At 34.9% G+C, this 12,447-nt stretch overlaps 1 protein-coding gene across 14 annotated transcripts in view; it reads left to right on the top strand.

Moving 5' to 3' along the window:
- SUPT20H (SPT20 homolog, SAGA complex component) overlaps positions 1 to 12,447 on the top strand; it is a 45,500-nt gene that overhangs the window by 17,842 nt on the left and 15,211 nt on the right. For 5 of the 14 annotated variants that reach the window (XM_062194346.1, XM_062194354.1, XM_062194348.1 and 2 more), the window contains exons 10-21: positions 261 to 400; positions 2,698 to 2,854; positions 2,948 to 3,004; positions 3,816 to 3,887; positions 4,781 to 4,938; positions 6,744 to 6,770; positions 7,309 to 7,341; positions 8,038 to 8,155; positions 8,660 to 8,762; positions 8,914 to 9,072; positions 10,792 to 11,098; positions 11,594 to 11,748. In XM_062194346.1, the coding sequence (XP_062050330.1) occupies positions 261 to 400; positions 2,698 to 2,854; positions 2,948 to 3,004; positions 3,816 to 3,887; positions 4,781 to 4,938; positions 6,744 to 6,770; positions 7,309 to 7,341; positions 8,038 to 8,155; positions 8,660 to 8,762; positions 8,914 to 9,072; positions 10,792 to 11,098; positions 11,594 to 11,748 (1,486 nt within the window). The remainder of the gene's footprint in view (positions 1 to 260; positions 401 to 2,697; positions 2,855 to 2,947; positions 3,005 to 3,815; positions 3,888 to 4,780; positions 4,939 to 6,743; positions 6,771 to 7,308; positions 7,342 to 8,037; positions 8,156 to 8,659; positions 8,763 to 8,913; positions 9,073 to 10,791; positions 11,099 to 11,593; positions 11,749 to 12,447) is intronic. The other 9 variants (XM_062194356.1, XM_062194359.1, XM_062194357.1 and 6 more) reach the window with 5 other exon arrangements.

Consider the following 12,447-nt stretch of genomic DNA (forward strand, 5'->3'; position numbering starts at 1 on the left):
ACTAAATATTTGTTGAATTAATTAATAGGCACTCTTATAGTTTGACCATTTCATATACTTTACAAATTACTGGATTTCCATTAGAAATTTTTTTATGCTGTCAAGGTTTTAAAATTAATACATCTATGCTGGAGCTTGAAGTACTGTACTTTACTATAATTCGTAGCAAATTTCCAGGTAATATTTCTAGATTTAAGTGACAAGTATGATTATATTTTTGAACATCTTATATATATTATTCTTGCTGCTTTCCATTTCAGGAAGACAAACTTTTACTTGAGAGCCAACTGATCCTAGCGACAGCTGAACCACTGTGTCTTGATCCTTCTATAGCTGTAACCTGCACTGCAAACAGACTGCTTTATAACAAGCAAAAGATGAACACTCGCCCAATGAAACGGTAATTGCCTTTACAGACAAATGAACCAAAAGATTCTCCTTTGATAGGTGGCTCTAGATTTTGTTTTTTGTGGTTTCTTTTCCCTCCAGAATATAAGTGCTCTTTTTTTTTGAAAATAGGATTTTTAATGACCTTGTCTTGCATTTTTATATAAGTTTTATTTTAATGCTCTGCTTTATATTGAAGCAGTGACATTTTCTACAATCTGTAGAGAACTAACTTCCTGTAAGTTTATGTCTATTGATAGTTTATAGTCTCACCAAAAAAGTTAGAAACTAATGGTTGAGAGCCTGGAAGGAGACAAAGGATGAACAGAAAAAATAATGTATTCGTAACTTTGTGGCAACCAGTTGAACTTTGGTAATCTTTCACAATTTCAGAAAATATGATCACTGTTTCAGAAGTCAGTTTATAACTAAATATTTTTTATGACATTGTGATTTATCTTTAAATGTTTTAGCAATCTGTTCTACTGAATAAGATCAAAGGATACATATTAATTTGGGCTGTAGTTGTAGTTGACTCATCATTAAGTACACTTAATTATTTGGAGTATCCATTTTGGAACTTACAGTTTGGAGGTGTTCAAAAAACTTATCTATTTTCTAAATTAATGATTTTCTATGTAAATAAAATGTTAAATGGAAAAGGTACAGCTTTGCAATTGTGAAATAAGTGCATGTAGGAATCCAGTCTGGTGAAATCTCTTTGTATGTCTGTCTGTATCTCTCCTGGTCTGCTACCATACTTCATCCCAAACCACAGTCATCTTTATCTTGACTTCTATAATAAACTCTTAACTGGTCTTCCACCTTTGCTCCCCTCTGATCTAGTTACTCTGTTAACAAACCAGGGGAAACTTTGTAAAAACATCAAACCCAATCACTACCCCTTGCTTAAATTCCCCTGAAAAATTGTCCTTCACATTAAATGCAGACACACTGAGGGAATGCCCACATCCATACAGAGTGCCTTGGTTTGTTTCTCAGTTCTGTTCCCAGTTCCAGCTTCTGCTAATGTGGACCCTAGGAAGCAGTGGGTGATGATTAGGCAATTGGGTCCCTGCACCCATCTAGGAGACCAGGATTGAGTTCTCAGCACAGGGCTCTGGGTTGGCCCTGACCATTGCAGAAATAGGAGATGGAAGCTCCCTGTCTCTGCCTTTCTAATTAATTAGTTTGAAAAAATGAATTTAAATCCAAGCATCTTATATTGGTCTGCAGAGTCCTCTGCTCTCTGACCTCATCTACTCTTGATGCTAGTCATATCTACCTTTTTTGTTTTTTTTAAGATTTATTTATTTAGAAGAGTTAGATGAGAGGCAGAGAGATCTTCCATCCACTGGTTCAACCTCAGAATGGCTGCAGTGGCTATTGCTGGGCCAGGTTGAAGCCAGGAGCCACGAGCTTATCCAGGTATCCCCCGCGAGTAGCAGGGACCGAAACACTAAGGCTATCTTCTGTTGCCTTTCCCAGACCCTTAGCAGGGAGTTTGATTAAATAAACATGAACTAACACCTATGCAGGATGCTGGCATCACAGGCAGTGGCTTTACCCACTATGCTACAATGCTGGCCCCCATACCTACCTAGTTTGTTCCTTCTTCAACACCTTTTCAAATTCTTATACTTCTTAATTTTTCATAATCACTCTTTTTCCCCTGCCTGAGAGAATTTCTCCCCAATATTCATTCCAAGAACCTCAGAAAAATGGGGACTGATTCCAATGTCCTAATCCCCCTGGAGTTTTTAAGCCATCAGCCTTGTACACCCTGAGCCTCCAACAGTTTGTCAGGGATACTTCAGGTTTCCTTAACCCAGCTGGCTCCCAAGGAGGCTTGTGTTGTGAGTCACCGCTTCAGCAAGCCACAGTACTCTGCATGTGTCTGATAGTCTCTCCAAATTTGGGAGCAGGAAAATGCCGTGGGACTCTACCTCGATGTGGCAACTTCCACCTTCTAATGTGGTTCTCGCCCCCATCTTTCTACAGCTAGTTTCTTCTTGTCCAAAGAGTCTTTCCCTTTCCTCCCTTCCCTGATGTAGCCCTCTGTGTCACTTACCACAGTACTGTTTTTCCTCCTGCGTATTGCTATCGGAAATATGAAATTATCTGTTAATTTCTGAACGTCTTACTCCCTCTAAACTACCAGCTCCAGAGTAGTGGGAATTGGGTTTGTCCTGTTCATGTTTATTTCACCAGTACCTAGTGAAATCCTTGCTTGGCATGTCATAGTATTCCATAACTATTTAAGAATTTCTTTTATTAGCTTTGTTTAATTCAAGTATCTTTATATTTCAGGTGTTTCAAGAGGTATTCGAGGTCCTCTCTGAACCGGCAGCAGGATCTGTCTCATTGTCCACCTCCTCCTCAGCTGAGATTACTTGATTTTTTACAAAAAAGAAAGGAAAGAAAAGCAGGTCAACATTATGACCTCAAAATTTCTAAAGCAGGAAATGTAAGTATATAATTTTTAGATGAAGTTAATTTTGCCATCATGCTTACCTCAGTTTGGATTTTCAGTGTATTTATACTATTTTTAATTTTTCAGTGTGTAGATATGTGGAAACGGAGTCCATGTAATTTGGCCATACCTTCTGAAGTGGATGTAAGTCAGTTCATGAATTGCTTTTATTCATGTAAGGTTCCATATTAGTTTTACCATAGGTAACTTATACCCTGGAAATAAAAGAATCTTAACTTCTTTTAAAAACAAATTGGTTGTTTACAAAATCAAGTTTGTTTTTATAATCTATATGTTCTTTAAAAAAAAAAAAAATTATTTATTTATTTATTTAGAAGGCTAAGTGACAGAAAGAGAGGGAAAGACAGAAAAATCTTCCATCCACGTGTTCACTCCCGAAATGGCCAGAAGTGCCGGGGCTAGGCCAAGCCAAGGCCAGGAGCCTGGGACTCCATCTGGGTCTCCCATGTGAGTGGCAGGGACCCAAGTACTTAGCTCAAGTCTGACTGGAAAAGTTTCAAAAAATTTTGTCAGCGTTAATTTTTTGTCTTCCTTAGTTTCTTTCCAACTTTGGTTTCACTGCTCTGTGACTACTGCTGAAAGAAAAATATCCTGAACATATCTCTGACATTACAGTTTTCCTAAATAAAAAGCTAAAGGAAATGTTCATGTCAGTTTATGGAATGAAAAGAAGAGGCACTTGCCAAAAGAGTAGCGCTGTTTTTATTATATTTATTTAGTGGCAAAAGAGATTCTAATTGTGTTTTACTATTAAATTGTTTGAACTGAGCATGTCAAGAGAGTCTTAAACTACTTGAATACAAGTAGTTGATGATAATAGTGATTCAGGGTTCTTGTGTTAACAAGTGAATTGTATTGTTACATTATTTAGTTTCTTCTCTTCAGTTGCATACTGATTCCATCTTATCTGATGTCTCTTGATGTGGTTATTTAGGTAGAGAAATATGCTAAAGTAGAAAAATCTATTAAATCTGATGATTCACAACCAACAGTCTGGCCAGCCCATGTAAGTAATCATTACCAGTCTCTATTTCTAATGATGTTGTTTCTCATCTGGAATCTGAATTTATTAAATGAAAGTGTAATTGCTATAGTGCAGGACCTCTTTTTTGACGTTCTTTTCTAGTAGATGCAATAAGTTGCGAGAAAGGCCAACTGTTGTTTTTTATAAAGCGTGGTTTCCATTTTAATTGTAGGAACACGTTTCTGCTTTTGTTTGCATATTGAAAGTTCACATTGCTTTCTGCTTCAAGTAGACTTTTCTAAGGCTTTCTCACAACAGAAATGTTCTTTATAAATCTAATTGTAGTGACTTAAGGAGATGTAGGCACAATATGTTAGTTGAGGGCCATGATAACAGATTTTCTGTATGTGTGATAATAAAAACAGACTACTGAAGTCCCATGTGAAAGAATCCTGTACAGGCCTGCCAAGCACACGACAGGGGGGCAGCATGAGATTCAGGGGTGCAGGCTGGGGGACCCAGGCAAGTCACTTTTCTCTACTCTGTTCTTTCACCTCTAATGTGGAGATAGTATACCAACCATAGAGTTGCAGTGAAGATTATGTAAGGCAGTACCTGCACAATATTCAATAAATGTTTACTATTATGACTTTCAGTATTTGTGCTAAGTGTAATAATTTATTTAATGATACATTATAATTACGTGTTTATAAATCACCATATATGTTAATACTGATATTAAATGCATGCTTAGTGTATATGTGTTTTAAGTAGAGCACCTTGTGTTTTATTCTTTTGGGCAATTTAAGCATCTCTGTAGACTTAAATCTTCCTATTACCACATAGAATTGGTATGTTGTTTAGTCCCAGATTTTGTCTATTCTGATGGCTTACTTATTTGAGAAGTTATTTATTAGGGATGGTCTTTCTTTCAGGATGTAAAAGATGATTATGTATTTGAATGTGAAGCTGGTAATCAGTATCAGAAAACAAGGCTGACCATCTTGCAGTCACTTGGTGATCCACTTTACTATGGTAAAATACAGCCATGTAAAGCAGATGAAGAAAGTGACAGCCAGATGTCTCCATCCCAGTGAGTCCTTATAAATACTTGTAACTGAAAAAATCAGCCCACAGAATTTATTTAACAATGGCTGATAAACCATTAATGAGTAAAAATTTCCCTTTGGGGGTTCATTTGTTAATTAAATTTACCAATTAGATTTGACAGTGGACCTGAGTAAACTTAAATTGTAGTTACCGTCTTATCTAAGACTCATTTAAAATAATTTCTTTTGTAAAAACCTGTAGTGCAAGTTGAGTATCCCTTATCCAAAATGCTTGGGACCAGAAGTATGTTAGATTTTGTATTTTTTTCAAATTTTGAATGTTTGCATATATCTACTCAGATACCTTGGGTATGGGATCAAGTCTAAACATGAAATTCATTTATTTTCTGTATACACCCTCTATGTATAGGCTGAACAAAATTTTATACAGTATATTTTATGCAGCACATTTTGATTGCAACGCATCTCATTGAGATGAGGTGTACAATGTTTTTCTTGTGGCATCATGTTATTGCTCAAAAAGTTTCGGATTTCAGAGCATTTCAGATTTTTCACAGGAGAGGTGCTCAATCTGGACAGTTATATTTGTGCTTGCTTTGAAGGATATGCCTGATACCCTTCTAGTGTATTTTTATGTTGGCACTTGCGACTTTAATCTCTGAGCATGAAGTGACTGGACAGTAGTACGTTTAAATGAGAAGCAATTTTACTATAAATGTTAAAGAGACTTAACTGTTTCAGCACTTCATGCCAGGACACAGACTTGTTATTTAATGTAGTTATTAGCCCTAGAAATATTTATAGTTACTTTCCAAAGTATAGGAACTAATATACATATTTAGTGCAGGATACCAGTATATAATTTCATTTTTGTTAGTTTTATTATTAGTTTTGGTTTTTAATGAAATCATGTCATTTTGAAAAGAAAAAAAAAAGAATTCAGCAGAAAAAGGCAGTGCCCAGATCTGTGTTAAATTTGTTTGTAAAACTTTTACTCATTGGCCGGCGCCGTGACTTAACAGGCTAATCCTCCACCTTGCGGCGCTGGCACACCGGGTTCTAGTCCTGGTCGGGGCGCCGGATTCTATCCCAGTTGCCCCTCTTCCAGGCCAGCTCTCTGCTATAGCCCGGGAAGGCAGTGGAGGATGGCCCAAGTCCTTGGGCCCTGCACCCACATGGGAGACCAGGAGAAGCGCCTGGCTCCAAGCTTCGGATCGGCGAGGTGTGCCGGCCGCAGCAGCCATTGGAGGGTCAACCAACGACAAAAAGGAAGACCTTTCTCTCTGTCTCTCTCTCACTATCCACTCTGCCTGTCAAAATAAAAAAATCAAAAAAAAAAAAAAAAAACCTTTTACTCACACAAAATACTAATTGAAACTCAAGTAAAAAAAGGATTTTAAAATGTAACCTCATGAATAGGTAAAGCCAATGACAGGAAATAGTAGCGATCAAGGAATCCTCAGTGAATTTTCTCACATTACTAGTTTTTAATGCTGTAGATAGAATAAAAACAGTAAATATTTTGATTACTTACATTTTAAAAAATCTTCTCTTTATAGATATACATTGGCCATTTATAATTATTAATCTTTTAGAACACAAGGGTAAAATATATATTCTCATAAAATATCAGTGCAATATACTAATTTATTTGACAGGAAAAGAATCGATTTTTTTTATTTTTATATCAGGGAGTTGCTGCAAAGATGCTGCATGATTTATTACCTTCCAATTCTTCCATATTCATAAATTATTTAATAATATCTATGAAGTTAAAAGTTTGAGCTGCATTAACCAAGACTTTTTTTTTTTACATTTTATATTTCAGCTGCTCCACAGATGATCATTCAAATTGGTAATTAAAAAATAAACAAACTCACTATTATAATCTATTACGATTCATATAAATGTCAAACTCATTAAAAAGACATGATAAAGATGTTTATTTGAATTGGCAACAAACTACCTTCTTTGCCTGAAATATATTCTAATACATAGTCCCACTATGTAGACATTAATAATGACTTTCCATATCAAAGATTAAACTGAGAGAAAGGCCAAAGGTCTTACTCAGGGTAGTTCAGTGATTTTGCTACAGGGCTGACACTTTCAAGGATGTGTATAGCACTTGGTAACTTTCAGCCCAGATTATATTTTGATAAACTGTTCACACTATTAATTCATAATGCATGCAAAGCTTGGTCATTGCTTCATAAGTTTAACTGTATTTTAAAATTTTTTTCCATGACATTCATAGATTTAAAATCAATTTATCAAAGTACTGTGACTAAAATATGGAAGACTGCAAAAGTAAGCCCAGGACTCCTTAAGACAACTCTTATCTAATACTTTTCTTTTGTTTTTTGTTTCTTGTGTTTTGTTTTTAACTTTAGGTTCATTATTGGATCAAAGACAGATGCTGAAAGGTATAAATATTATTATCTTTATTTTTTGCCAGAATGGCAAATATGACAGAGTATTAGAAATCAGAATCTGATTTCAGTTGTGCCACTAAATGTGTGCACATAAACCATTTAATATTTATGAACCTCATCTGTAAAGTTAGATCATTGAACAGTAAAATTTCTAAGATTTCCAATTTTAAAATTTTGTTGAGTTTAGGCAAATGTTTGAAAGGGTGTGATACACCAAATTTTTAAGAATGGTTATTTTCATGGGGTGAGATTTTGGAGGACTTCATTACATTTTGCTGGTGTGTTTAATTAGAATTAAGAAACTAATTAAAAGAATAAGCTTTAAAATTATTTTAAATAAAATTTAGATGTCTACTGTAGCTGTCAAAGATGATTTCTAGCTGGTACTTTAATTAGAATCTGAAAGAGGCAGTGATTAATTTCTTTGGCTGCTTAATGTCTAAATAATCCCTGTAATTTCTATGTTAGAAGTAAGATATTAAAATTATATCTTTAGATTATTAATTACCAAAATATTGTAAACATGAACTTGTCATTACTTTTAACACAAATAGCCTGATTTTAGTTTTTGTATTAAATTTGAAGAACTATTTTTCCCATTAATTATAACTATTCATTTTCTATGTAATATGTTTGTGTTTAAAACAAGGGTAATTAATCCTTACCTATTTTCCCCTAATATTTCAGGGTAGTCAATCAGTACCAGGAATTGATCCAGAATGAAGCCAAATGTCCAATCAAGATGTCTCACAGCTCCAGTGGCTCAGCCAGTCTGAGTCAGCTTTCTCCAGGGAAAGAAACAGAAGTGTGTTTTATTGTTGTTACTTTTTTTGTGCTTATTTATTCTTCAAGGAATCTGAAGATCAATGTTCGAGGGTTGCTGGTGTTGTTTAGTTTTGTTTATAATTGAAACGTAAAATTTTTTAACTTTTTATGGAAGAAATTTTCAGATAAAGCACAAAAGCAGACAAAAGTACAATGAATACCTGTATTCTAATCATGTGGCGTCACCAGTTATTTTCCTAGAAACAATAGATATAAAGGGGTAGAAACTTTGCCTTCATCTCACTCCTTTGCCCTCTCCTTCAAACTCTTTATACCCTCCCCTGGTACTCAGAAATGTTTCATCCATCCTTTATAGGTACTGGAATGTATCTCATGGGTCTCATGTGACATTTTATTTCTCTGTACCATCTATACTAATCTGGGGCCACTAAGAGTATCTTTTTAGCATTAGAAGTTACATATTTTCATTCTGGAGTTGCAGTGGTGTTAATTTTACCAAGTATGCTGTATGTGACTCTTTTAGCAGCCTGAGACCGTGTCAGTTCAGTCTTCAGTACTGGGCAAAGGAGTAAAACATCGACCTCCACCCATCAAACTTCCTTCAAGCTCAGGAAATAGTTCCTCAGGTATTACAGCTCTTCATGTTCTGTAATCTGGAGGAAGAAGCATTGTACAATGATGCTTAATGACTTTTTAAAACTTTATTAACATTTTGATATCTACTCCTCATGGAGTTTTGAGTTGTAACTCTGAGAAATAACTTCTACCTTCTTCTAGGTAACTACTTTACACCACAGCAGGCAAGCAGTTTCCTTAAATCTCCAACTCCTCCTCCATCTTCTAAGCCACGAAGTCTTTCTCGCAAGTCTTCTGTGGATCTCAGCCAAGTTAGCATGCTTTCTCCAGCTGCCCTGTCACCTGCCAGCTCATCACAAAGTGAGTCATAACTTAAGTTCTTCAATCAGTCTTCATAAGCTTTTGCATTCGTTTCTTAAAACAACTTTTTCAACCTGTGAATAGCAAAATCTGAATGTACTCTGTACCCAAATGTATGAATAACAAGAAGCTTCAGGCAGAGCTCTTGTCGACTGTATGTATTATGTGTTTATTGTAATTGTATTTGTTTTTCTGTATCTGTGTATGCACTCTGTGTATACCTCTCTTGCAACCTACACATGTCCTTAAAAGAATAACCTGGCAGTTCCATGTGACAATAAGATTCCAAAATATTTTTTATTCCAGTGTAAACTAGGATCATTGTACATTTATGTAAACAATGGAGCTGATACCAAAAAAAAAAAAAAATGTCGTAAGAATCGTTGCTGCAGGTGTTATCGTTGTGTATGTAAGAAGCCGACTAGTTCCAAGGTGGTGATACAATAAACTGAAAACCATTATTTCAAAAACACTCCTACACTCTTTTCTAAATTATTATCAGTTATTAAATGTGATGATCATAAAGCATTATTCTGAAGATATTAAAATGTAATTTTTCCTGTTGAATACTTTTTTTAACATCAAGAAGAGTTATACAAGAATACTTAGCATTAGTTTGGGAGGATTTCTTCAAAATAATAAATATCTGAATATTTTAGATACCAATTTGGGGAAAAGCATCCAAGTTTTTGAGAATTTTTTTGTAGATAGCTAGTTTGTGCTGAAAGCTTTAGTGCACTGCACAGTGATAGGATGGTCTTTGCATTAGATGTGAACTTCATCTCGATAGCTCAAAGGTGTAATTTTTCTGCCTTCTTGTTTTGCACAAAGAAAAATATATAAATTTTCTGAAAGTCTTATTCACACTTCTTATGTTGTGGGTATGGATTATGGTAATCTACTGCACACAGTTGTTACTTTAAGTAAGGGTTGAGTGACAGCTTCTGGACATTCACATTTCTTTCCTTTCTTTCTGCAGGACATGAAAGCTAAAAAAGAAAACACCTCAAGAGCTTTTGGTTTTACTTTTTTGGTTTTTGTTTTTTTGTTTTTGTTTTTGTTTTTTTATAAAATTGATAAACTGTGCATACTTCATTCACAACAGATTTTTATACATTCTACATTTAAAACAGAAGTACACAGTTACTGTTAAAGATGCAGTATTATCTATCAAATATTTGCTTTACTATTGTTTTCTTGTAAATTTGTTTGTCAGGATAAACGATGTGTTAGGAATTAAGCTTGTTATTTAGGTGCCAAATATGATTGTTAACCATTTGTAATTTATTAATTATGTTCACAGTTTATCTCAGATTATTACACTAAATAAGCAATATTTTTAAATGATGTCTTGAATTAGTGAAATCGTAAATAACAACAATTAACTTGAATTGCTTTTGAACTTTTTAGGCCAAAGGCAGCATGTAGGAAACTAACTTTTAAGTTGTTATTGTGGTAGAATACAAATGTATATTTTTACTGTTACCTTAATAGCATATCTGATGGGATTTTTAGGTGATATACTGCATCCTTAATTGTAATTGAGTGTAGCAACACTCATGTATCATGTGTAGAAATTAACACTTGCAGTTAACTGCTTAAAAAAAAAAAAAAAACTGGAACAAATTGTCAGTACTAAGTAAGATTCCATTAACCTTATTTTAAGAAGGACTGGCCATTTATAACAAACTAGCAATTTTTATTTTTCTCAATGAGCAGGATCTGGAACTCCTAAGCCATCTACTCCTACACCAACCCCTTCATCGGCCCCACACCCTCCTGATGCTCAGAGTTCAACTCCTAGTACCCCTTCAGCCACCCCTACTCCCCAAGATTCAGGCTTCACCCCTCAGCCCACTTTGTTAACCCAGTTTGCTCAGCAGCAAATGTCTCTGAGCCAGGCATTGCCTGTAACGACCATTCCTCTTTCCACCATGGTAACATCTATAACTACAGGAACCACAGCCAACCAGGTCATGGCAAACTCTGCTGGACTTAACTTCATCAATGTAGTGGGCTCTGTTTGGTAAGTTTGCACTGGATGTTGTTATTTTCTGTTTTTAAAAATAGTTCCATCATTCTACATACATTATTATGAAATTACGAAAACACCAAAACTATTACTCAAACTGAAAGAGAACAGTTTAGATAGGACAGAAGCTGCCTTACATGTATGTTTGGATTTTAAGTAATACATTTATTATTATCTGCACTTAGATGATACTTCATATTGACAGCAGCTTAGATTTTCTTGTTAATTGACTTTGTTACCATCTTTTAATCCCTTGGTTAACATTTTTCCAAACTCTATTTTAAGCCTTGATAAATACATAGATTTGCTTTTAGTCAACCTTGCTATCATTTTCTGGCTTTAAGAGCAGCTGAACCTAGAAATTGATATTTAGGACAGAGAAACAACTAATTATATTTGTTTAGTAGTTTGTTTCTTAATTTGAGAAATTATATGACTGATTTTTCCTTTTATATTGCAAGTGTAATACTTTGTCTTATTCTTCTGCAGTGGGGCTCAGGCTTTGATGAGTGGTTCAAACTCCATGCTGGGCTGTAACACTGGTGCCATAACTCCTGCAGGAATCAACTTGAGCGGCCTTCTCCCCTCAGCAGGTCTGCTACCAAATGCGCTGCCCAGTGCAATGCAGGCAGCTTCTCAAGCAGGTCAGAATGTTGGCATTAAGTAATAACTCCTACACAAATTCAAGTACACACCAAAGTAAAAGTATTACTCATTCAAAGCATTTACTAAAAATATTTAACATTGTTGTTTCAAGAAGTATCCCAGATATTTCATTTGAAAATCCTTTATTTGAATTAAGACTGTGATGGAATTTAGCAGGCCTGTAAATTTGTGCCAATTATATCTTTTGCTTTCCAAACATTCTAATAAAATTTGAGTCAGCTTACTGTTGTTGATATAATCATATTACAAGGAAAATAAATACACTTTGAAAATGTGCATTGTGCAGAAGAGGCAAGAGCATGGCAGTTAGTCTGGATTCTGGAGCCAGACTGCCTCAGTTTGAATAGTGTTGTCCAGCTCACTATTTGTATCGTCATGAGAAAGTCCAACTTTTGTGCCTCATTGTTCTCCTAATAAAATGGAGAGAACAATATAACTTACCTTATAGATACAAGGATTAAATGAGTAAATATAGATGAAGTGCTTAAACTGTTCCAGAGATGTGATTAGCCTTCAAAAATACTTTGTCATCATCATTTGTAGTTTTATTTTAGAAGTTATTATTGTGTTATTACAACTTGTCCTTGTTTTGATAATCTTGGAGGGAATGTATTTTGATGTCTTAGAGCAATTCAGTTTCTTACTACTGAGGAAAAATTTAACAAGAAAACAATATA

This window comes from Lepus europaeus, chromosome 6 (genome assembly GCF_033115175.1).
Source record: "Lepus europaeus isolate LE1 chromosome 6, mLepTim1.pri, whole genome shotgun sequence".
Taxonomy (NCBI): domain Eukaryota; kingdom Metazoa; phylum Chordata; class Mammalia; order Lagomorpha; family Leporidae; genus Lepus; species Lepus europaeus.